The sequence below is a fragment of the Phodopus roborovskii genome, unplaced genomic scaffold, assembly GCF_943737965.1.
Source record: "Phodopus roborovskii unplaced genomic scaffold, PHOROB, whole genome shotgun sequence".
NCBI lineage: Eukaryota > Metazoa > Chordata > Mammalia > Rodentia > Cricetidae > Phodopus > Phodopus roborovskii.
This window is the reverse complement of record NW_026126418.1, coordinates 2,716,382-2,742,845: the sequence shown is the minus strand read 5'-3', so window position 1 is coordinate 2,742,845 and position 26,464 is coordinate 2,716,382. Positions and strand designations below refer to the sequence as shown.

Genomic DNA, 26,464 nt, shown 5'->3' with positions numbered 1-26,464 from the left:
TTTATACTAGCTCTGAATTACAATTCTTCCCTTCTTGATTTTTGGGATTACAGGCATGTACCACCATGCCAGGAATAAAACCTTTATGTATTCATTTATTTTTCTCTTACCATGGAGAATATTACTTTTATATATTTGACATCATATTCTATCTTATAGTATATGTTTGCTTACCTTTTAGTGTTTTATTTGGTTGTATCTAATTTTCCCTTAAATGATGGTCTTTACTGTATATTATGACTTAAATGAATTACATAAGTTATACAGTGTTATTCTTTAATTTTTGAACTTTTGAGAAATAGATGGTTTCTTCATTTTTAGTACTCTAGAGTCAACTACTAATAGCTTTTTATGCATTACTTGAATACAGAAATAACACACAGTAGGTATAAGTCTCATGAGATTTTTAGAAATTATCAGTAGCTATATATATAGAATTTTTATGACTCCAATTAGGCCCTGACCCTAAATCCAGTTATAATGGTTTCCAAATATGATTAATATGTGGCAGGGTCAGTGTTTGATAGGATAAAGGGTGTGTATTTCTCTAAGATGCCTTATAAAATTATTAAAGCAGTCCTATGTATGCTTAGTAATAATATTAATACTTATTTTCCTTTTTTCTGCTCTTCAGAGGTGACATTGTAATTGCAAAAAGCCCAAGTGACCCAAAATCAAATATTTGTAAAAGAGTAATTGGTTTGGAAGGAGACAAAATCCTCACCACCAGTCCATCGGATATCTTTAAAAGGCATAATTATGTAAGTAATATTTCATTTATGTCATTCTTTGATATTATGGTTGATTAATATTAACTGAATACACTCACAAAACAAAACAATCTTACAAAATGTTTGTATTGGGCTGAAGTGATGTTTCAGTAGTTAAGGACACATACTGTTGGTTCCAGAGGGCCCAAGTTTGGGTCCCAGCACCCAAATCAGGTGACTCATAACCACCAATAACTCCAGTTCCAGGAGGATCCACCACCGCTGTCCTCCAGACACAGGCATTCATGTGCACATACTCACATACCCACACATATACACATTAGCTAAAAATAATAAATATTTTAAATGGTTGTATGAACATATATTAATTGTATATTTTACAATGAGTTTCATTGTGGTCTCTTTGTATATATCTGTGATACATTTTGATCATATTCATCCCCCATTACTCTTGCCATTTCAGCTAGTCTACCTTTTCTTGCCATTGAGTTCGCCATCTATTTTCCTGTTTGTTTTCGTTGTTTTGGTTTGGTTTTGTTGTTGGTAGTGGTGACCTAATGAATTTCATTAGGGTTGCTAAAAGAGCACAGATAGGTAAGAAATTATTTACTCTATCAGTGACTACCACTAGAGAAAATGTCTCCTCCCACCACCACTCCATGAATCAGGATTGGGCCTTACAAAAAAGTCTTCCCCACTTCATGACAGGGTATCTGTGAACCCAATTTTAGGCAGCTCTTATCAGGTAATCATAGCTTTTGTGAGTTCAAGAGTGAATAGTCATTTGATATCAGAAAACAGTGTTCTATAGCACTCTACTCCATACACTGACTCTTGTATTCTTGCGGCCCTCTTCTCTATGTTGTTTTCTGGCTCTTGGAAGGGATGATGTAGATATCTCATTTGTGGTTGAACATTTAATGATACTGTGACTCTCTCCAATATCTCCAGTATCACTAAGAAAAAAAGCATCTCTGATCAGAGCTGCCAGTACTAACATATGGGGACGTCTTAGTATTTCTATTGTGATAAAACACCATGGCCAAAGGCAACTTGGGAAGGAAGGTTTTATCTCAGCTTACAATTCCCAGGTAATACTCCCATCACTGAGGGAACTCAGGGCAGGAACTGAAACAGAGTGAAGAAACATGAAGGAACGCTAGTCATTGGCTTGCTCCTCATGGCTTGCTCACCCTGCTTTCATAAGACTACCTGTTTCAGATCGGCACCACCCACAGTGAACTGGGCCTTCTCACATTAGTCAAGAAAATACCTAGTAGACTTGCCTACAGGGTCTTAGGCAGACATTATCTCTCAAATGAGAGTCCTCCATCTTGTGTTAAGTTGACATAAAGCTAACCAACACAGGGGATAGGCATAATTATTTTGAGGTCAAACAAACAAATTTTTATTTAGAGACAATTATAATAGGCATATCATGTCAATGTAGCAACATAACAGCTGTACTTTCCCGTATGGCCCATGGCCTTCTAAGGCAAGGGCTTTTGCCCAGGTTGACAGCACCTGAAGTGAATTCTATCCTCCAGGACAGATCTCAGATCCAGTTAGAAAGCACTTGACTTGCCATGAGTATGCCAGTAGGCACACCATGCTTGGCCAGTCAGCAATGTTGTGGGGAGAAAAAAAAAAATCTTTCTCTTTGTATTTTAAATTTAGAAAAAAACATTTCATCAAGTAGAGTTTAAATATATCAAAAACAAAAACAAAACAAAAATATTTCACATATTTTAGTTCTTTCTGAAATCCTATAGAATCACCTTAATTTTAAGAAAAACTGTATATTTACATAGTATTAAAGTATCTATTTGGAGATGCTATTACATACGAAATAGTAATATGTAGCAATATATGTCACAAATCCTTCTGAAGGAAACCTGCCAGACACCACTATCACCAGTGGTCAAGGTCAATATAATGTTGATTGAAACACAAAGAAGGGCACCCGACTTTTATGACACTCTTACCAAACAATAGTAACAAAACAACCTAACTCTATTAAGAGAAAACATCAAAATGTGAATAGAGATAATTCTAGGATATAGTTGACTAGTGCATCTCAAAAATGTCATTGCAGATGTGGTGGCACATATAGGTGATTCCAGCACTGGAAAGGCTGAACAGGAGGATCTCTAGTCTGGGTTCAGTGTGACCCTGAAACTACATAGCAGGACCTTGCCTTACAGTAGTCAAAAGTGGTGTTACAGGAGATCAGGGTCATGAGACCAAGAACAACTGAGGAACTCTCTTAGAAAAGAGAGGTTGAGGAGGCAGATGCCTAAAAGCAGCATGATGTCCTTTGTTTCCTGGGCAACTAGGCTGCCAAGGATGTCTTCTGGTTTGCAATCCTGTTGACTTAGCCTTCTAGGAAGCTGGGATTACAGGCATGGATTCTTGCTTTAGAAAGTTCTTCCTTTTATTTATTAACAAAATGTAGCAAATTCATATGAAGTCTTAGCACAATCTTTTAACTCTCTAAACATCTATAATAAAAATTGCATATAATGAACTTCTCTCCCCATGAAGTAAAGTGCAGAAGGGGTAGAATTGAAGAATAACAAGCAGATGTACAGTGTTGGTTCTTTCCCCAGTTACATGACTGTTTTCACACAGCTTATGAGAAAAGATGTAATGATCCTTTCTTTACTCAGCATATATTCTGCTTTGATAACTAGAGCTTAATTTTCTACTTTCAGTTTTGTGTGTTGCTATCAAATTATACAATTGTCATGTCTGTTCAAGCCACCTTTACCTCTATTCATCCCTAATGTAAGCTAATAATTGAAGTTCATCTTCATCATTGTTTCTTCATTTTGAACCATGATAGCTTGATTACTCTATTGAGAGAGTTTGCCCAATAGTCTATTAATTCACTATTTACCATTGAGAGTGGAGTCTGGCTCAGCCATGTAAAGGATTTTTGACATATATTGCTATAGACCTAGACACAGAGTAATTGTTAGCTGATAGGGATGATGTGAAGATGATAGCCTGGTGTCAGGTAATTCGTTTTTCTGCTGTGGCTTTCTTTATGAACATTGTATCCTTTTATTCTTCAAAATTGTCAATATGTCATATGCTTTTATCCTCACATGACTATTCTCATACCATGACTATTCTCATATCATATTCTAGTGATATCTAAATTGTTTTAGCAAAAGAATCTACTTCATATCAGAAAGAGTTTTGTCAAGAGACAGAACAAAAAAAAAGGCATCCTTATTATGTTCATAAATACCTCAATTTATGTATGCTGGTTTCTTTGTTAAAGGCACTAGAATATGAATCTCAGGGCTAAAAGGTTTAGATCAAAGTCCCTGTTCTGAGTAATCAGAGGAGACAACCAAAGAATTATAAAGTGTGAACTTTTAATTTCTGTTTAAGGAAAATGTTTATCAAATTTTATATGTCCAATGAATGAACAAGTTAGAGGGCATTTTTTTTTTTTTCCCAAGGAGTGTTCTATTGGCCTTGGTATTTTGGTGTACAAGGTACACAACAGAAATAATGTTGGTAACATATTTTCTGTGCTTACTTAGTATTGCTGAAATTCTTTAGAAGGACAAACTTATTTAGTCACTACAGTTACAACTCAAGTAGGTAGTAGAATATACATCAAATAGAAAAACTATGGCAGTTAAATAGTTAGTAGCAGTATTTATCTGGCAGGAAAACTACACAATGGGAAGGTTACGTAGATCACCTATTTCTGAAAGGAGTTGTGTTTCAAACACCAAGAGTTTGTTTCAATATACATACTCCCTTCCAAGTCATTATATATCTCAGAATAGGCTCTGCTCATCAACTATTTCAACTCCCATATCATTATATTCTTCTTTTTTGTCTTTGCTGTTTTAAAAAAGAAAAGGAATTATTATGATCAGGAACATTACTAGTTCTTCCAGGGATGCTAGGGTTTTTTTTTTTTTTTTTTTTTTTTTTTTGGTATGTGTGTGTTTGTTTTTCAAATTTATTTTTATTTCTACTTATGGATTTGTATGTGATTGTTTGTTGTAAGGGTCCTAGAGGAGACCAGAAGTGAGAGTTGGGTCCCCTGGACATAGAGTTACAAGTGCTTGTGAGTTGCTTGCTGTGGGTGCTGGGTACCAAGCTAGGTCTTTTTAAGAGCAGTCAGGACTCTATCAGTAGGCTACTTTTCCAGCCTGAGAAGCCAGTGTTTTCCAGGATTTTCTCTTTGCCAGGCTTCCTAGGCTCAGTTTTTTAATGTTCCACAAACTGCACGGTAATTACAGAACCACTTTATCAAGTGTGTTTCATTGATCAGATGATTGGTAACAAAAATTCATACATGTTTTAGAATACTCTAAATACCCCAGACTGTTTGTGAAGTCTACCCCTCCAAAGTATTGTTACCTTTTGGGCTATCTTGGCAGTACACTATTGCTGTATTTTATGGAGTAGCTTTCTTCATTTTACCTATGGATTCTTTTAGGACAGTCATTCTTAAGATGTCAATTAAACTGTACATTAAAGGTGATCAATATGAAGTATGTTTTTAATCGGCAGGAAAACTACTCATTCTATTATGTAGGTGATTCAAATAGCAAAACACCAAATTGTCACTGAAGCCTAGAATATACTGTTAGCATACAAAAGAAGTACTATTGTTTGTAAATTTGGCAAAAATTAATATAAGCAAATCCTTTGTTAAATTATCTGGATCCATTTTATTTATTTAGAGTTTGGAAGGATTGCTGAACTTTCTAGCTAGGGTCTATATTTTTGAGAAAGGATCTCCAGTATAGCGTCTCAAAGCAGAGACTGGCCAGAAATTCCTGTTCTTCTTGCCTTTGCTTTAAGATTTTATCAAATACAACCTCTTTTCTGAACTAAAGAATCTTGTTTACTTAATATCTCTGCATAAATAGGTAGTGATCATCTCAAACTTAGTATTTCCAAAACTAAAATCCTTATTTTCTGGTCCAATAGGTGCCTCCCTCTTCATTTCAGCTGTATTAAACATCATATTTTTCGGCAAGTCATAAAATGTGGGCTCGTCTTTGAGTCTTGCTCTTTTACCCTACTGTAAAATCCATTAGAAAGTTATGGGTATAACTTCTAAGAATAATCATATTGTTTCTTGACACTGTCATTATTATAATGCCCATGCAAAACAAGCTGACCTTTGCTGCTGTTGCAGTTGCAATGATTTCTGAACTGCCTTCTTTAAAGTTGTTTCCACATGTTCTTGCTTTTCTATACCTCCATAGAATATTCCCCAGACAGTAAGTGAATCAATCCTTTTAGCTGCTGATGCTTTTTAAGAGTAGCTGTCATCCTTCTGCTCAGGTTCCTTTTCTTGATTGGCCTTTGCAATGCCTACAAAGCCTACTATTCTATTCCATCCCCTGCTGCCTTTCTTATAATTAAAGCTTTATTGGAACATAGTGACGCTCATTCATTTAAATATTGTCTGTGTTCACCTTTACCAAAATAATAGAATAGAATGGTTGACAGAGACAATATTGTAGAAGACCTCAGCTATTCATTCTCTGACTCTTAGCAGAAGTTGGCTGAGGCCTACTCTAGATACAATTTTTAATGCCAGAGAATTCTTGATTGTTGCTGATTCTCCAGTATGCAGCCATAATATGACATGTTAGCTACTATCAGAATACTTGATTTATTTTTATTGATTTTTTGGGTTTTTTTTTTTTTTATTGATGTTGAATAAGTATCAGGAGAAACAAATAGGCTGAATAGATGTTTATTCATGGAGAAATAACTCACAACATAGACAGATGAACACCAGCAGGTTCCTGGTCCCAAGGATGCCTCCGAAAGTGCTCCTGTCCCTGTGCTGCAAGCAAGAGAGCTTCTCCTGCTCCTCCTCAGACCTAGTTCCACAGGTCACTTCCTCTCCTGGCTCCACCCCCAATGGGCGTGCTCAGTGCCACAGAAGGAGACAAAGTGAATATCCCACTACAGTTTTGTTTGTTTGTTTGTTTTTTGTTTGTTTTTTGTTTTTGTCTTTTGAAAGACAGGGTCTCACTAAGCATGATGGCTGATACATATAAATTTTGCACTTCAGAAGTAGAAGCAGGAAGTTGAAGGTCATCCTTGGCCATATAGGCAGTTCAAGATGAGCTTGGAATACATGAGACTCTTTCTCAAAAACCAAACATTAACGGTCCCCTCACCCCTCCAAAGACAGGGGCTTATATAGCCCCAGCTGATATTGAACTTGTTTTGTAGGCAAAGTTTGTCCCAAAATTCTGGATTCTCCTGTCTTAGGGTTTCTATTGTTGTAAAGAGACACCGTGACCATGACAACTCTTGTAAAGGAAAACATCTAATGGGTGGCATACAGTTTCAGAGTTTTTAGTTCATTATCATCATGATGGGACATGGCAGCAATGCTGGAGAAGGGTTAGAGTTTTGTATCTTGATATGTAGGCAACAGGAAGTAGTCTATCTCACAGGTTATGACTTGAGAATATATGAGACCTCAAAGCCCACCTCCACAGTGACACTTCTTTCAATAAGGCCACACCTCCCAAAAGTGCCACTCCCTTTGGGTGCCATTTTCCTTTATACCACCACATTTCACTCCCTGGCTCCAAAGGCTTGTAGGCATTTCATAATGTAAACAAAAATGGCTTCAGTCCAACTTCAAAAGTCCTATAGTCTGTAACAGTCTTCAGTCTTACACTTCTTTAAAAGTGTAAAGTTCAAAATCTCCTCTGAGATTCGTGCTATCTCTTAACTGTAATTCCCTGTAAAGTCAAAACCAAAAAGTAGATTACTTACTTCTAACATAATGTCACAGCATATGTGTGTGTGTGTGTGTGTGTGTGTGTGTGTGTGTGTGTGTGTGTATGTATGTATGTATGTATGTTCCAAAACAGAGAAGGGAGCATAGTGGGGAAATACTGAACCAAAGTAAGACAGAAAACCAGCTGTGCAAATTCCAAGTTCTGCATCTCTATGTCAGATGTCAAAATGCTCTTCAGTTCTCCAACTCCTTTCAGCTTTGTTGACTACAACACACTTCTTTCTCTGGGGCTGGTTCCACTCCCTGTTAGCATCTCTCCTCAGCAGGTATCCCACAGCTCTGGCATCTCCAATATCTTGGGGTCTCCAAGGCAGTGTAGGCTTCACCTTCATAGCTTTATGCAAGTGGCCTCTCTAGGCCACCATTCATGGATACCCCTGACTCATGTCTGGCCTCTGTGGCTTGGAATATTCCATTACCCCTTTTCTTCTACCCTAAAAACCAGAAGCATGTGACCAAAACTGCCAAATTCTGATGCTTACTGGGGCTGGAACATGGCCACCTCTTTCAATTACATCTTCACCAGCATTTTTTTTTTTTTTTTTTTTTTTTTTTTTTTTTTTGTCAATAGTTCTCTTTACTGGCTAAGCTTGGGTGTTCTGGAACTTGCTCTGTAGACCATGATGGCCTCAAGGTTAGATATATGCCAGCCTCTGCATTTCCGGTGCTGGGATTAAAGGCGTGCACCACTACACCTGGCTATAACCTTCTTTTTAATTCCTTCTTACAAGTTAGAAATTCAGCTGAGTGGGATCTTGCCACACTCTTTATTCCATTTCTTAATCTTTTTATCTACTTGAACATAAGACTTAGTTCTATTCCACTTTTTGGTGTTCCTTTTCTCCTTAAATTTTACATTTTGTAATTTACCCTGCTCAACTTTCTCCTTTTGAGTATAAATCTTCATTAGAGCTACTACCAACAACCACATGACAGAGTCTATTCTAGGCTGTTTTGAGATTTCCTTTGCCAATGAAATTAATCCAAAACTCTTCACTGTAGCCTCACTTTTTGATAAGGTCAAAAATCAGCCACATTTTTTTTTTTTTTTTTTAAATCAAACTATCACAAGACTGGTCTGGTCTCTGAGCAACATAGTAAAATACTTCTCCTCTGAAACCTCTTGATCCATGCACACAGTTCCAAATCATTTTCAGCACCATTGTCTTCCATGCTCTTACTAATATGGCCCATTAAGCAGAGCTTAAAGCATCCCACTGCTTTCCTCACCAAAAGTACCAAAGTCTAAATTTCTCCAAACAAAAACATGGTCAAATGTATCATAGCAATACCCCAGTCTTGGTAACAACTTCTTAGTTAAGGTTTCTATTGCTCTGAAGACACACCATGACCAGGATAACTCTTGTGAAGGAAAACATCAAATGGGGTGGCTTACAGTTTCAGAGGTTCAGTCAATTTTTATGGTGGGACATGGCAGCATGCAGATAGACATGGTGCTGGAGAAGGAGCTAATAGTTTTACATCTTGAAGTGCAGGCAACAGGAAGTGGTCTTTCTTACTGGGCATGGCTTGAGCATATATTAGACCTCAGAGCCCACCTCTGCAGTGATGCTGTTCCTCCAACAAGACCACACCTTCCAGTTGTCCTTGTGAAATTCAATGCCTCTCATTAAGTTTTGTCCTTATTGAGCTTTCTGTATTTCAGTTGAAGTTCATGCATAGGCCTTTTGCTCTTATTTACCAACTGGTACTTTGTTCTTTTGATCCTTTGATTGGTTGACAGATTACTAAATGGTCAAGTTGTTACCTTTGGTTTTATAAACTTGTCCTCTAACTGTAAACATCTACTTTCCAGGAGTTCATTGTAAAACTGTGAATTCTTTTCTTACCTTTAGAAATATTATTACATTTATTTAGTGTGTGTGTGTGTGTGTGTGTGTGTGTGTGTGTGTGTGTGTGTGTGTGTATGTGTAAGGACAGCTTGTAGGAGTCAGTTCTTTCATTCTACCATGGGTTTTCAAGATGGAACTCAGCCTAGCAGCAAATATCCGTATTGTTGGTGCTATCTTGTAAGGCTCATTTTTAAAATCTTTCAAGCAAAACTTCAACTTCTCGACCATAGTGTTTGCCTTACATATGTTTACGAGAACATCTGTATATTTCAGAGCTTTTGCTGCTGTTAAGAAAAATAATTAAATATTTAAGTGCTTTCACATTTAGTTTAAAGTTATTTAAAAAAAAAAAAAAGACAAAACTTTTTCTTGGTCTTTGATACTACAGATTCCAGTATCGTACACAGAAGGTAAATCCTCATCAAATTGTAATATACAATTAGGTTTGAGTGATGGAGGCTGAATAAAGAATGTAATGTTGCTTGTATCTCTGTCAAATTTGGGAGATGTTAATAATATTATTTTTGTTACTGGGAAAAATAAAGAGTTGTGTGTTTCAGAAAAACTAAATGTATGATGCCTTGGTAAGATCATGTTAGGACTTGGAAATGCAACCACACAGCAAAAAGAAAGTTGTTTTATGGTACACCTAGAAATATTTCAATCAAACTAACTGACAGCCTGCAAAATAACCTCACTAATTAAATAGCATTGGAAAATGGCCACTTTCTATAGTTAACATTAATAGTCCTTTCATGTAGACTGTTTAAGATACAGTTGAAATCCCTGAGTATCCTAATGTTACTTTTCTGTTTGTTTAAGTGTCATTTACCTTTGCTAAAAGTCACAACCATCTGGTCTTATATTATCAGTTGTATTATAAACAGAAAAAGTACTTCTGTGTTGGGAAAGGAATCATCAGATGAAAGGGCTTGTTTATTATAACTTGCTGATACACTAAATCCTATGTCATTTAGATAGAAGGACTACTTAGTAATGTCACTTACAACACTATATCTAAGCAAGGGACTTGTGGGTTTTTGTTTTTTGGTTTTTTTTTTTTTTCAAACTCAAGTGATAAAAGCTGTAGTACACATCCATTTCTCAGCAACAGTTCCAGGTAATCAATCACAGCACACTACTAATGCTTTAATTGCAGCTGGCATGGAGAAGTATGTTTACTCTTTTGCTAGAGTGAAATTCACTACGGAGATGACATGGCTCTTTCATCCTATAGCTAACACAGTAGTTCAGAAGATAAATATCACTAATAGTTTACTAGTCTAAAGTGTTTTCACTTACGTGGTAACAGGAAAGAATCATTGTCTATGCCTCTCTATTTTAGTGTATCTGGTGCCTTCTCTGAACACTTCAAAAATGTTTGAACTTAGTTTTTCTAACATACTCTTTTAGAATTTTGTTTTATACTACTATTCTTATATGTCTGAAAATATATTTGTTAAGATCAGCATTTGTGTTTGAAGATTAGAAAGCTATTCTGAAATTAATGCATATTGATCACTAGGAGTATTTCGTGTTCATATTAGGCAGTAGTAATACTGTTGGTAAAAATCTAGAGAGGTCTAATCCAGTAAAGTGATATGTTTGTTTCAGTGGGTAGTTATCTGATAATTCTATCCTTTAAAATTGCCTAACTGTAATTGAGAAGACATAAGAAAGACTGAAATTTTAGCACTGCTTTTCTATAGCCCTGTTCCAAACTCTGTTGTGATTAAAGAGAAAAGTTCCACCTGTGAGATGGCCTCCTAATGTCTGCTGGGAAAAAAAATGGCATGAAGTTGAGGGATGCGTTTGAGCATTTGGGGGGTTGGAAAGAGGGAAATGGGGGAAGACATGATAATATTTCATTGTCTACATGAATAATACTATCAAGAATAAAGAAATAATATAGTAAGTAATTTACTAATAATCTTAACATATATTTTATATCAACTGCTGTTATTCAGTTTGCTTTTATGACCTCACAGTCAACAGTATTTTAATGCTTTAAATCGAGGACATCAATGTTATTTTAAAGACTTCATCAGTGTACTCTATTTTATGTATCATCATAAAAAATGTCTCTTGACACTGATGTTGGTAGTCTAATCAGAATTAAGGCCCGCTCAACAGGAATCATTCTTGGTATTAGCAATCTAGCCGATTACCTGGGCCTAGTAAGGTCATGACTGTCGGATGAGAGCCTACTACTGCCATAGATTCCAAACTACATTCTAAGTTATCCTTATACCTGCAGAGAACTGTAGCTGCCACTTTTTATTGAAGAAGCTTCTCTTTAAAGCAGATGGGGCCATTAATAGAAAAATACAACTAGATATGAAGAGATCAAGGGATCAGAGGAAGCAAACCTCACCAGATACATCTACAACACACCTTCTTTATCCTGAGGCTTGGGGAACATTGACAAAGAGGAGATAGAAAGAGTATAAGAGCCAGAAAACCAGGAACTCTGTTATGAGACTGTGTCTCCTAGAAATAGTTGCATAAACAAGATCTAAAGACTGACAGTATCAATAGACTTGCTTATGTGGAAAGGAGAAAATCTCTTAAGAATTTTCCAATGTGGATATTCTAGGATGTCCAGTCCTAAACTAAAAGCTACAGGCAACTAATTACTTCTGAGAGAGGGAGAACTAACCCTTGATTGATTATCTACTGATACAAAGGAGTCAGCCCTGAAATCATATACACACAAACATCAAAAATGCAGCAGATTTTATATATGTATTTGTACATCTATATGTGTATAATGATAACAAAGTAAAAGAATCTATCAATTTGAAAGGAATAAGAAGAGATGAAAGGGAAGGAGGAAGTAATGTAGTTTTATTTTAATTAAAAATATTTATAAAAGATTTTTAAAAATGTTATCTGAGCTAGGTGTGGTGGTGGTATGCATCTGTGATTCCAGCAGAAATGATGTCAATGTGAGGCTAGTATGGGCTAGTATGGGGTGAAACTCTGTCTCACCCCACATACCACCTAAAAGCACCTAAAATATTTGCATGTGGGTTTTTTACAGTGTGTATCTGATTTGCCAACTATCTAAAAATTTTTTTTTGAAAGGACAAAAAACTCACTAGTTAGTGCTTATTGCTATATTCTCCTGACTCTGAAATGCCATGTATCACATTAAGTTTTGCTGGGTTTTTGTTTTTGTTCTTGTTTTGTATTTTAGTTTTTGAGACAGTGACTCACTGTAGTTCAGGCTGGCCTGGAACTCAGTTTGTGACCTAGGCTAGCTTAGAACATCCTCTCTCATTTTCCCATGTGCCAGGAGGTAGTTAACTACCATGCCCAGCTGGAATAGTATGATCAGTAAATCACATTGTTTCTGTATGAAAGGCCTTACTATGGATGCATGTTTTATGTGTAAGTCACAGTTAAGCAGCACAATAGGCTTTCGTTACATAGAGATGTAGATACTTGAGTCCACACTAATTACCTGGAAGACTGTTAGAATTAAAGGCATCTTATGAGTGTACATTTGTTATGTTGAGGGAGCTTTTTTTTTCCTAGCAAGGAATTAAACATTATATTTCCTTCGGTACAAAATGGATATTTAAAAATACTTGCTTCAAATGAGACTGAAGTACCCTTGCAATACCAATCCCATTTCCTTTTGCTAAAAAAGATACAAAAGGCCTAATTTGACTGTTTTCAGAGTGTTTCCTGAATATCACAGGAAGAAAAAAAAAATTGTGCAAGAAAGAATTCCTAAAGGATCACGCCTCTTCTGCCTGCATTTTTTTTTAATGCACTGATTAGAACAGCCATTTGCCATAGATACAGCCAATGCATACCTATGCCATTTCTTGTAAACCTTAAGATCTGTAGTAAATAAGGGGTTAACTTAAAAACAAATATTCCTTAGGATTTTTTGTTCTTGAAACATTTTGCAAATCAACATCCAATATCTTACCTTTTAGTCAAAATTAAAAATTGGTCTTCTTTGCTAAATCAAATAAATGAGTGACTACAATTCAGTAGACATGTCATTTGACATTTTAAACTCTCATCAGATTTCACTTGAATCAAGAAAGGTACCACCTGTGGCTTGCCTTGCAAAGCTGCCTGTGATAAATGGACACCTGCAGATCAGGAGGCAATTACATTTGTTACTTGTACTAAAAAGGAGGCACTCCACGAGACTTCAGTGAAGTCTCTAAGAACTGCAGGCTAGATCCTCTTTCCCAGTCCTGAGATGCTTTTATCACAGCTCAGGAAGGAAGCATGGCAGACTTACAACAGTCTCAAAAGGAAAGTAACCCGACTTAGAAAATGCTGATTATGGGAAACAACAAACAAATGAAATTCAGAATTTGTGAAACATTGTTTATTAGAATCTTTTCTAGCCCTAGTTATAAGGCTATCATAACTTTAAAACATAAATATATATTATTCTGATATATTTCCCTGTTCATATTTTAGGTTTGCCATAAACTTCTTTCTCATGTGGTTTGATGTCATTGTAGTTTTATTTCTACTCTTCAGTGCTGTAGAGGTCTGTTGTAGGCTAGCTCTCACTGTAGTATCAAGACCAAAAGCTTAAAAAACATCAGTAAAGCTGTCCCTGGCTTGTATCATTACACACAGCATTCCCTTTTGAACAGTATCAGGCTCAGGGCTAAAGAAACAGCTCAGTGACTAAGAGCTTACAGTGGCATGTCACTCCAGCTCCAGGGGATCTGATGACCAGTTCTGGTCTCCATGAGCACCTGTATGCATGTGTGCATTCTAACATGCAGACCAAAACAATACATTAAAAATAAATCTTTAAAAGTATCAGGCAGCTATCTGGGCAAGATGATTCACACTTTTGATCCCAGCATTTGGGAGGCAGAGTCAGGGCGATCTCTTTTGATTCCGGGTCTGCCCGTTCTACAGTAGTGAATCCTGGTCCAGCCAAGGCTGCATAGTGAGACCCCAATCTCAATAAACAAGCAAACAAAAAGAAGGCATTAATAAGTTAAATCGGGCATGTTGGTGGGTGGTGCACATCTGCTAATTCCAGCACTGTGAAGGTTGAGGGAGGGTATTGTGAGTTCAAGGACAGCCTGGGATACATAATAAGACACTATCTAGAAAAAAACAAAAAAGTATAGCTATCAACCAAAAATGTAAAGCAGTTTAAGGTACACAAGTATACATTTACATATATATTTTAGATTTCTAGCTAATACATACTATTATTTAAAAAAAAAAAAAACTGAGACATAGAGAACAGTGGCTTTATACTTTTGTATACACAGACCTGAAAGTTACTTTCTCATTGATTCGGTTGTAGAAATCTTTCCATTAGTTTGTTCTTTATTTATTGTTCCATTTGGGGCTTTGATTTTTAATCATCTGTATCTGTCTGTTACATAAATGAATTATGTTTTATTTAGCCTCTGTTGACCAATATATTTATTTATATAACTGCCAATTTTGAAACACAGCATCATAGTGGACATCCTTATTAGTATGCAATGGCATGCTGAGTTTGCATATCATTTCTATAGTTTTTTGATAGGGATAAAAAACAACTGGTGTGGTAGTGTATGTCTTTAATCCCAGCACTTAAAAGGCAGAGGCAAAAGGCACTCTGACCAGCCTTGTCTACATAGTAAATTCTAGGACGGCCAAAACTATATAGTGAGACCCTATCTCAAACATCAAAAACAAGGAAACTAAAAAGTAGAGCATGTAATAGAGGCTACTGGAGGAGGTGTCAAAGCACACTTAATCTTAGAGCTGTTAGTCTTCACCAACATCATTCTTTTCTCTTCTCCTTTTTTGTGTTTTGTTTTGTTTTGTTTGAGACAGTATTTTTTGTAGCCCTAGCTTTCCTGGTACTCACCCTGTACTCAGAGATCCACCTGCTTTTGAAGCTACCTGCATACTGGAATCAAAGGTGTGTACACCACCACCTTCCAGAAAATTATTTTGTTTTTGGAATGAAGCCTGCTTTAAAGCATGCAATTTAAAATATAGGTAATTTAGGCTGGAGACATATCTCAGTGGATAAGAGCACTTGCAGAACAAACATGATCTTGAACTCCTATCAATCCATCACCCATGTGAAAAGCATGAGTGACTGTGGTACCTGGAACCCTAGCACTGTAAGGGACAGAGACAGAAGGATCACTGAATCTTTTTTTGGCTTCCAGTCTAATTCCATGTTCAGAAACCACCTCTTAAGGGAATAAAGTAGACAGTGATAGAGGGCACCTGATGTCATCTTCTGGCCTCCATACACACATGAGCATGCACATACAGTCACACATACACCCTCTCCATATAGACACAAAATTACATAATTTAAACACCACCTCCTGGATTCAATGGAGAAGAGGCAGTAGAATTGCCCTTCTACCTTAGAGCAGTAGAATGGACAGAACATCTGTTCATACATTGTTCAGGGGGTGTACAAGACTGATCACCAAGAGAAAGAACAGAAGAAACATATTTCCCTTTATCTGTGCCTTTTTGACTATTGTGTTTTTGAGACATGGTCTCAATGGAGTATAGACTAGCCTTGGGCTCTGTATCAAGGATGACCTTGAATATATTATCTTCCTGCATGTTCCTGCTAATGTTATAGGTGTATAACACCACACTCTAATTTGTGTGGTTCTGTAGCTAGAACCCAGGGCTTGGTGGCATGCTAGACAACCTCAACCCATTGATTCTGTCATCATGAAAACATTTGTTAATGGCTAGCTGAGGAGGCCAGGTTAGGGTGCCTTAGTGGTTGAACTTTGTGTTTAATATTACCAGGAAGACAGGAGCCACAAAAAGATCTCCAGAGAAATACATTCATAGTTCCTTGGTTGACAGCTAAATACTGCATTGTGCCTAATTGTGATGAAACTTAATAATGAAGCAAAGGTGACTAACTACGAAGCTAGTTCCTAGAACTCACACAAAAGCAAAAGACATTTGCACTTCCTAAACTAGTGTAGACAAGCTGTCATCCAGTAGAGACCTGGAAAGATTGTGCCTTAGTAGTACACTGAGATGGAACTCCTCCCAGCAGAAAATAAAGGGACGTGAATCTGCTGGTCTGCAGCTGCCATAACCCCTTCAACATAGTACTCTGTAAAGACTGGCAGCAATTCCACCCAACGGAGGTGGTCTAGCTAAGTCACAAACCTCCAGCACCATGACAAGCAGTAAAAGGCAGTCCACACTCAGAAATCAATCAGGTAACTAGACCCAGAAAACTAGCAGAGTACTCTAAATTAACATTTCTAATTGTTTTCAAAAAACCAGAGGAGACATGAACATAATGAGGAAAAATGGCAAATAAAGCAACAAATAAAATTCTTCCTGTTTGAAATTCTTCCACTTAGACTTGACAACAGAATTGCAACTACAAAGAAAGGAAAGATCAGTGATTTTGGAATTGCTATAGGCAAAATATTTCCACACAGAATTTTGAGAGAACTTTTAAAGGAAGTTGAAAAATTCCTTGCAAATAGACTTACAAGAAATGTGAAAAGATGGCTCACAAACTAAAAGAAAAAGGAGCTGTACATGTGGGCTCATAACAGTATAAAGAACACTAACAATAAACATGTTTGCTTATACATAAACTATAGTATTTATTATATTTTGTAGGCTTGGAACTAAACCAGGACCTCTCATGCTAGGTAGACCCTTTACCACTGTGCTATATAAACAACCTAGTTTGTTCTTATTTTTCAAATGAACTCAGCACTACACTTGTAGCCACATTGAAATTGTATGCATAAGTTCAAAAACAACATTTTAAAATGAATAGCTTTTCTGATTACTAATAAGGAACTTGCTGTGAACAGAAATCAGAAAAATTAATCCTAATTCAAAATAGTTTTAAAAACAAACTACAAACAACCAACACCCACCAAAATACTTAGTAATGATCTTAACCAAGGAAGTTAAAGAGCTCTACACTGGAAATTGCTGAAGACATTGAGGGAAACACTGGAATATATGATGAATAAGCCTCCCATTCTCAAGGATCAACACAGGATTCTGAAATGGCTATACCACCAAAAGCAACCTCCATCACAGCAATCTCTATCAAAATTCTGATGCCATTTGCTTTTTACAGAAATAGAAAAGGTAATCTTGTAATTCATATACAGTCACAAATTCCTCAATAGTCAAGGCAAACCTAAGCAAAATGACCAGTGCTGGAAGTTACTACAACACCTATTTCAAGTTGCATTGCAGAACCATATTAGCAAACTCAGCATGGTACTGGTTCAAAGACAGACATGGAGATCAGTGGGCTAGAAGAGAGGACCCAGATGCAAACCCATGCACCCATAACCACCTGATTTCTGTTTAATTATTTATTTTTACTAAGATTACAGAAACATTTTTTTTTCCTAAAAAATGGTATTGAAAAAACTGCATTTTCCAGAAAAACAAAGCTAGATTATCCCAACATCCTGTACAAAAGTAATTTCAAAATGGATTAAAGTTCTTCATATAAGACCTGAAATTTGAAAGTATTAGAGGAAAGAAATGCTTGAAGATACAGGCATGGGCAAGGACATTCTGAAACATGACTCCAGTAAGTCACAAAATAACTACCAAGAACTAACAAATGGAACTACATGATGTTTAAAAACAAACAAACAAAACAAAAACAAAACACTTCTACACCAGGAAATAACCAAGTAATGAGACAGACTACAAAATGGGATAAAATCTGGTAGCTATACATACGACAGAGAATTAATACCTAAAATATATACAGAACTCAGAAAACTATCAAATAAAACATACAAACCAATTAAGGGCTAATAAAATGAAGAGACAATCTTCAAAAGATGAAGTGCAAATGGCCAATCAGCATGATAAAATTGTTTGACATCTTTATGCACCAGAGAAACAGAAATTAAAAACTTCATTGTGTTTCCATCTCACCCCACTTTGGCTGACTATCATTAAGAAACAAAACAATCATAAAACAAATATTGGCAAGGATTTTGGAAACAGGGACTGTTTTTATATGGCGATGTAGATTGAACTAGTTACCATGGAAATCAGAATGGAAGTTTCTTCAGAGAGCTAGAAGTAGGATTATGACATAATCCAGCCATCCTATCCATCATCATACCACATTCATGTTTGTTGCATCAAAGTTCACAATAGCCAAGTTAATGGAATAAATCTCTCTGTCATGAGGTGCATGTATAAAGAATAGTGTATATACACTGTTACAGTTTTATTCAGGTATAAAAAAGAGTGAATTTATGTGCTGGGGAAATGTATGCAAGTGGAGATGGCCATATTGAGATAAGTCTAATACAGGAAGAAAAACATTATATATTTTCTCTTATTTGTGTTCCTAAAATTCTTCATACTTACATAAAACTCTGTATACTTTCATGCCATACATACATATGTGCATAAACATATTTTTGACATGAAAATAAAAGGGAGACAAGTGGAAGGGAGAAAAGTAGTATGTAGGAGGAGGAATATCAGGAGTGGAGGGGGAGAGCAGATATGGTCAAAGTTCATGATATGCTTGCAATTATCTATATAAAATGTAACACTATGTACAATGAATATATATTAATAAAAATATGATTGTTTATGTCCTACACAAACTATTAAAATCATCTGAATTTATCAAGATAAAAATATCCATACTTAAGAGACTTTCCTTTTATAAGAGATGCTCTTGAATTAAAGGGAACATGAGTAATGAGACTGTCTGAGGGGTGATATATGTTACATGAAGCATTGAGTGTTAAAGAAGTAGATCATTCCATTACTATAAGAAAGATACAATAGCCTATGTGAGGATCAGATAACCAGGATCTAGCTTTCACATACAGGAACCTACTTTTTCCATAGCATCATTAACAGTGTTTGTTCACGAGTTATTCTAAAAGGTCACATGAAGTAAAATATTAATTTTTCTCTTATTCTTCTTTTATGGCACTGCTTGTGAGCCCTGGTCACATCCTTCCAAAAGCTTCTGGAGACATGTTCTTGTGGTGATATATTATTTAAGACTTAATAAAGCTTGCCTGGAGATCAGAATGCAAAGCTAGCCACAGTAGTTAACCATAGATGCCAAGCGGTGGTGCACATCTTTAATCCCAGGACTCAGGAGACAGAGGCAGATGGATCTCTGAGAGTTCAAGAGCACCCTGGGCTATACAAGAGTGAATTACTCTAAAAGAGAAACAGCTCAGGCCTTTATACCCAGCACTAGAGAGGTATATAAGGAAGAAGCAAAGGGTCTCATGTGAGATTCAGTTTCCAATCATAGGGAAAACGGGATCTCCATTTCAGCCTTGGTAGAGGTAAGAGCTACTGACTGGCTGCTTTGCTTTTCTGATCTTAAGCTTTAACTCCAGTATCTGCCTTTGGGATATTATTATTCCTGTTACATGTTCTGAGTTTTCTTTTTTGAATCAAGTTTTTTTCTATTATTTTGTGTGTGAGTGTTTTGCATGCATGTATGTCTATGCATCATGTACATGCCTGGTGCTCCAGGAGGCCAGAAGACTGCACTGGATCCCCTCAATCTGGAGTTGCATATGTGTGATGAGCAGCCGTGTGCACTGGGGATACATCCTGGTTCCACTGTCAGAGGTCCCTTAGACTGCCCAGGCCTTCTAACTGAGGCCCATATTCAGGGGGTCTGAGTCAGTCCAATGCTGGTTTCCCAGCTATCAGTCTGGGGGCCCATTAGCTCCCCCTTGTTCAGGTCAGCTGTTGTGTGTTTCTGTAGCCTGGTCTTGTCCCCATTTTCTTATCACTCCTCTCTCTCTGCATCTGGATTCCAGTTCGGCTCTGTGTTTAGCTGTGGGAGTCTGCTGTTTCCTTCAGCTACTAGATGAGGGCACTGTGATGATAGATAAGTTAGTCATCAATCTCATTATCAGAGAAGGGCACTTAAGGTAGCCTTTCCACTGTTGCTCAGATTGTTAGTTGGGGTAACTCAATTTTTGAAACCAAGACAAAAGCAAATAAAATTACAGAGTTACCATTTCTTACCACTGGGTTAGCAAAAATTTAATGGTAATAAAAAGTAATAACTAAAAATGAAATCATAGCATTGATATCTACTTGTTTACTTTGTCATAAATACAGTGAAAAGAGATACACACAAGTAGTCTGGGGAGGTAGCTCAGTTGGTAGAGCAATTGCCTAGAATGCAGTATCCCTGCATTCAGTCACCAGCACCACAGAAAATCAGGCATGGTGATGCATTCCTATAATCCCAGAACTTGAGATGGAAACAGGAAAATCAGGACTTCAAGACCATCCTCTTGGCTACAGTTTGGGGCCAGACTACATGAGACAATGTCTCAAAACAACAAAAAGGACATGAAAGTAGGATGTTGCTTTAATCCAGTACCTCAAGCAAGGTTGGTATTATATGACAAGTGGCCTAAAAACTCAGAGCTTTTGGCAAAGGCAGGCAAACTGAAGGGAAACCACATAGCAAGGTGGAATGTAATACCATGGGGCCTTAGCTGGTAGCAGTCTCCACGGACTTTAGAATGTTACCCTATTTGTAAAGCTGCTTTCTTTTGTACGTACTGGCTTACTGGTATTCCTTACTCACTCACACATAGCACCAGTTTTTTAGAATCTAGGAACAAACACTTTGAGAAACTAGAAATATAAACACAAGAGCTCTTTATTTTGCATCTGCTCTGTAAGTAAAACTTCAGAATATGATAGGTAGATTTGGCTTTTTCAGATTCATTGTTCATTTTGCATGTGACTTCAGATATACTTGCTTTTCTATTTGACCATCTTATATTTCCCTGCCTGTCTGTCAGTTTATGATATAAGTAGTCATTAGACACGTTATCAGCTCTAGGACCAGAAACTAGTTCCTCTAATCAAGGTATCTATCCCAGAAATATAGTCTTAGGAAAATGAACTTAAAATATACAAAAATAAAATTGTGATACAAAAAAAGATAAAATTATAGCCTTACCAAAAATAATGCAATCATCCCAATAGATTGTTTTGGTCTGGTCAATGAATCAACTTTTCCTGCATCCCAAAAACTTTAAGATAAAAACATAAAAAGGTAGTGTACAGATTGCTGACAGAAAGTACCTTCTAAATTTATATTGAATGGATATTAGTGGGAGAAGGTCTTATATGAGAAATGCATTTTTGAAAAGTATCACCTTCTTAAAATGATTGCAATTGAGTAAACACTTAAAACTTTTTATCAGTGAATACAAAGGAGTTATCTTTTCATCTAGTAGAAGGTCACTGTCATTAATTTACAACTGATGGTTTTATAATAGGTCCTTCTGGTTCTTGATGGTCATTATCAACATATAAGGCAGTGATGATATGGCCTGTACAAAGGCAAGACAGGGGTCTTAATTAGAACTCTGACAAGCCCAATGCAATAAAATGATGAGATTATTCATAATTGATGTCACAATCCATTACCACTTAGTTCATCATGAGCCTTCTAATAGGTCTGGCCTTGGAACTGGCCCCAGGATGTTGCTGACTGGCTGCCCTGCTTGTGCTGTTATTACAACAGGAGGGCACATTTTCAGTCAGCAGCCCTAATGACCTCTTTTGAAGTCTATTAAATTAATGACACTGCCACACTGTTTTGATTTCTTACAACCTTAGTTTGGGGTTTTGACAAATTAATGTTTGGAACTATATAATAAAGAGATCTTTTAAAAATGTAGAACCGTTTGATATTTAGTTAGTTATTAAGAAATGAAAGCAAAAATAGCCATTCTTGAGGCATGCACAAAGGAAGACATTAGGACATATGCTGTATGTCCAAATGAAGTCTTTCACACATTGTATGTGTAGCCCAAGCTAGCTTTTATTTCATGATCCCCTACTTCAGTATCCTGAGTGTAGGGATTCTAGGTGTGCACTATAGTGCTGGTTTTTAAGAGACATAGTTTTAGTGGTAGTCCTCTGTTGAAGTTTTTTTTTGTTTCTAAAGGGCCTGCTGTCTTTACTAATCCCAGGTGCCAACAGGTCATGTTTGGTTAGAAGGTGATAACTTGCAGAATTCTACAGACTCCAGGTGCTACGGGCCAATACCATATGGACTAATACGAGGACGGATCTTCTTTAAGGTATGATTTAATGCCTAAAATGCCAGCTTTTTCTCTGAGTTGAGGGTGGTTCTCAAATTGAATTTTGAAACCTATGGGCTGCCAGGTTGACTTAACTGGTGCAGTGACTACATGTGATAAACATTTTTACTTAGGAGCTAAACACAGAACATTATCCTCTTCTGTCCCTGCTCCTATGGGGAATAAGAGAAGTTTTTATAATAAAATTCAAACTAAACTAATAGTAGCCTAGGGAGCCTTGGAGTTAATCATATTCTGCCATGTATCTCTTTTACAGTTGGTCATTTCCTTGCATTTTAGCAAGCACTTCTACAACAGCAGCCCAGGCTCAGCCTACTTGGAATGCTGGTAGACCCAGTCAGATACATCAAGCCATAGGCAGATATATGGCAAGTGAATGTATAAGGCATGGATGACATTGTCATTTTCATTGGTTGATATAATTTTGTTTTGAGACAGTCTCATTCTGTAGTCCACGTTGGCCTTAAACTCTCCACCCTTCTGTCTCAGTCTCGTAAGTGTTGGTATCATGGGTGTGGATTACAGGTGTGCATCATCACACCTGCTCCCCTTTATCAAAAGGCATAAGGAGAAAAACTCATGAGTACTTAGGACAACTGTATAATGTTCAGGATTCTTTATTATACTTAAACAGATGCCATGTTTAAGCAACTTAAAGTATAGAATACCACAGATTGGTATGTAACCTATTTTAAGATGGTAATAGAAGACAGGTCTTCACAAATATATATTGATATACTAAACAAACATGTTTTCTAGTATCGTGTTTGAATGACCCAGGCTACATACATAAATTTATTTTCAGAGTAACTGATAAAGAGATTGCAGTGCATTATCTAACAGAGAGAACAGGAAAAGAGAACATCATATGATAAAGAATTTTCATTTAATTGCCATCAGCTGTGTTTTCATTTTACAGATTTGGCCTTTCAGTGATTTTGGATTTCTGCGTGACAGCCCAAATGGCCAGAGATTTTCTGATGATTAGCAAGCATTTACTTTTTTGACTTGATTATTGTCTATTCATATAAATGTATTACTGCAGTTGAAACCATGAACTTAACAATAAACTTTTGCTACTCAGTTTTATTTGTTTTTAATTAAATGTAAGCATAAACATCACATTCTACAATATACATTAATTAAAAGTATTTGGATAAAAATCACAAACACATTTTCCTTCTAAATTTTATGATATAAAATTATCTTGGGGGGAAAATCTGCATGACTAAGTCACATCTGAATTTTGATAGTGCCTATATAATGAAAGCAGTTTACTGTGCCTCAGATGTCAGCTGTCTGTCTTACAAAAGGCTGGGACTAAGCATTCCTAGTCTGTGCTCTTCTGACAACACCAACAGTTAGGCATGAATCAGAGGTGCTCCATAGGGCCCCTGGGTGTTCGTGAAATGAATTCTGACCTACACTGTAAACAAAAGGTTACATACAAAGAGGTCTTGTAGGGCATGACATGTATGGTCTATTGTAGTCAGTAATTATTCATTATAAGAGCACTTTCACCACACCATAATGAAATGAATGGCTCCTTAGTCTTAAATGGAGGCAATTAAATAAAAAGTAAAATCTGAACTTCAAGTTTTTTTAAGTTTTTCTTCCTAAATTACATCTGAAGTTAAGGTGCTAACAAGCTTCAGACATCCAGGGTCAGAACTAGAGTCACATTTCCTAACACTTGGTCCTCTTGAGCAGCTTGGAAATACATCTGTAGTGATCCATATCCAGCCTTGTTTAGGGCAAAGCCAGGTTCACACTTTGTTCACAAAATCCTAGTATTATTTAATGCCTTCAAATTTGAAATAGTACAATAGGCATACAACTTCAATAACTATAAACATCATTTTTTATATCAACAACTTCATAATTAGGGACAGCAAGATGGTTCAGCAGGTAAAGGTACTTACTGAAAACCTGAGGACCCAAATTTGACTCCTGGGACCCACATGGGGAAGAAGAGAAAAATCAACTCCTCATAGATTCAGTATATGCTTCCCCCACACTAAAGATTAAAACAAAAAACAAAACCTTTATAACTATAAAGACTAAAACTATATAAAAACCTTGTACCAAGGAGAAAACAAAAGTTGTCAGATAAAAATCCAGAAATACAATGCAAGTCCTTTTTTTGAAATCCTGCAGTTATACATATAAACAACTGAATTAATTTTTTAATCTGAAGTGGTATTTGCTTGAAGATCTTATATATGCATATTATACAGCTAGTAAGAAAGCATCTGTCTCCTTGAAATTGAGTGACCTCTGGACCATGCTGACTGTAGTTAAAGGATCCCAGGAATGCACAGATCAGGGCTGATGAAGGAGTTCCACAATCAGTGAGCATGTATCACAGGAAACCAAGTTCACTTCTTCCACTTCATCCTTGGAGATAGTATATTTTCCACCACATCGGCAGGTCAGAGAGAAAGACTCATCATCTACAAAGAAAACAAAATTAATGCCTCAAATGTTTACAGTCCCCTACTTTGAAAACCATTCAAATGGGTTCCAGAGAAACTGTAAAATGAAATATAGAAGCCAGGAACAAATAAAAATGAGTTTAAAAGAGAGCTGGCATGATTATCTGGCATAGGAACAGCATTTCTGAACTTAGCTACTGAACAGTCTCTATGGAGGTGGCGAAGGACTGGTTCACTGACTTTATTCCATATTCAAGATAGGATAGAACAAAGATGCTGAGAGCGATCTTTGAAATTTTTAGTTTTCTTAAGAATCCTGCAAATTCTATAGTCTTCTGAGCAATGCACTTAAGATGTTAGTGGGGATAAAAAAAAAAAAAAAAAAGCATGGTATATGCTGAAGTCTCTCCTAGAGAAGGTGACCACTGTAATTGTTTACCTCAAGCTGCCCATGCCATTCTCAATCATGTGAACTGAATACAATACAATGCTATTACTTTCTCCTGTGAGTTAGTATCTGTTGCTTTGTGAAATGGTAAGTACTATAGGAAAATCACATGCAAAAAGTACAACTGATGATGGGATTTTAAATTTTACTTTGTACTTTTAAAATGTATTACAGTTGTGTGTGTGTGTGTGTGTGAGAGAGAGAGAGAGAGAGAGAGAGATACATACAACATATGGTATGGCATGAATGTGGAGGTCACAGAACACCTTGTGGGAGCCAGTTCTCCCTTTCTACCATGTAGATTCTGGGAATCCAACTTGGGTTGTCACCTTGACCACAAGTGCCTTTATTCATTGAGCCATTTTGCCAGCTCCTTAAATTTTATTTGTAAAGTCAGAGTTAGGGTATGTAGCACAGGGTGGCCTTGAACTCTAGTGATCCTGACAGCCTTTGGGTGCCATGATTGTGTGCAGGTACCCACACACCTGCTAGTAATGGTGGACATGGGAAGTTTAGATGCTATTGTCCTTTGAATAAAAAACTCTGATCCCACTGCTGTTCTAGTTTACTGTCTCTGGCAAGTATCAGTCATCAGATCTCACCAGGTCATAATCCTTTTTACTGCACTCATAACTTAGACAAGTGGTGTCCAGTAGGCACAGGATCCTACAGCTGACTCTCAAAATCCACTACAGTTAGAACTCACTCTAATTGTGAACTGCATTGTGAAATGCAATTCAGCTGCCTTGTGCTTGCTCTGGATAAAATGCAGTCTTGGAAAAATAGGCAATTAAGCCAACTTTATGAGCTGCTTTCTCAAAAAGGAAAAATTAAATATGTTCTTTTTTTAATTCTTTATCAAAATGTGGGTTTTCTCCATAAACAAACAAAACCAATTTAATTTCAAATTTAGAAATGCAAATATCAGCCAGTCATGGTGGTGCCTGCCTTTAATCCGAGCACTCAGGAGGCAAAGGCAGGTGAATCTCTGAGTTCAAGGTCAGCTTGGTCTACAAAGTGAGTTCCAGGATATCCAAAGCTATACAAAGAAACCCTGTC

At 36.7% G+C, this 26,464-nt stretch overlaps 2 protein-coding genes across 3 annotated transcripts in view; one reads left to right on the top strand and one right to left on the bottom strand.

Moving 5' to 3' along the window:
* Window positions 1-23,605, top strand: part of Immp1l (inner mitochondrial membrane peptidase subunit 1) — a 49,765-nt gene extending 26,160 nt beyond the window's left edge. For both annotated transcript variants that reach the window (XM_051184035.1, XM_051184036.1), the window contains 3 exons: window positions 635-761; window positions 22,391-22,501; window positions 23,442-23,605. In XM_051184035.1, coding sequence (XP_051039992.1) covers window positions 635-761; window positions 22,391-22,501; window positions 23,442-23,510 — 307 coding nt within the window. In that variant the 3' untranslated portion in view covers window positions 23,511-23,605. The remainder of the gene's footprint in view (window positions 1-634; window positions 762-22,390; window positions 22,502-23,441) is intronic.
* Dnajc24 (DnaJ heat shock protein family (Hsp40) member C24) overlaps window positions 23,124-26,464 on the bottom strand; it is a 46,702-nt gene continuing 43,361 nt past the window's right edge. Inside the window, exon 4 of the mRNA XM_051184038.1 lies at window positions 23,124-24,975. Coding sequence (XP_051039995.1) covers window positions 24,845-24,975 — 131 coding nt within the window. The 3' untranslated portion in view covers window positions 23,124-24,844. The remainder of the gene's footprint in view (window positions 24,976-26,464) is intronic.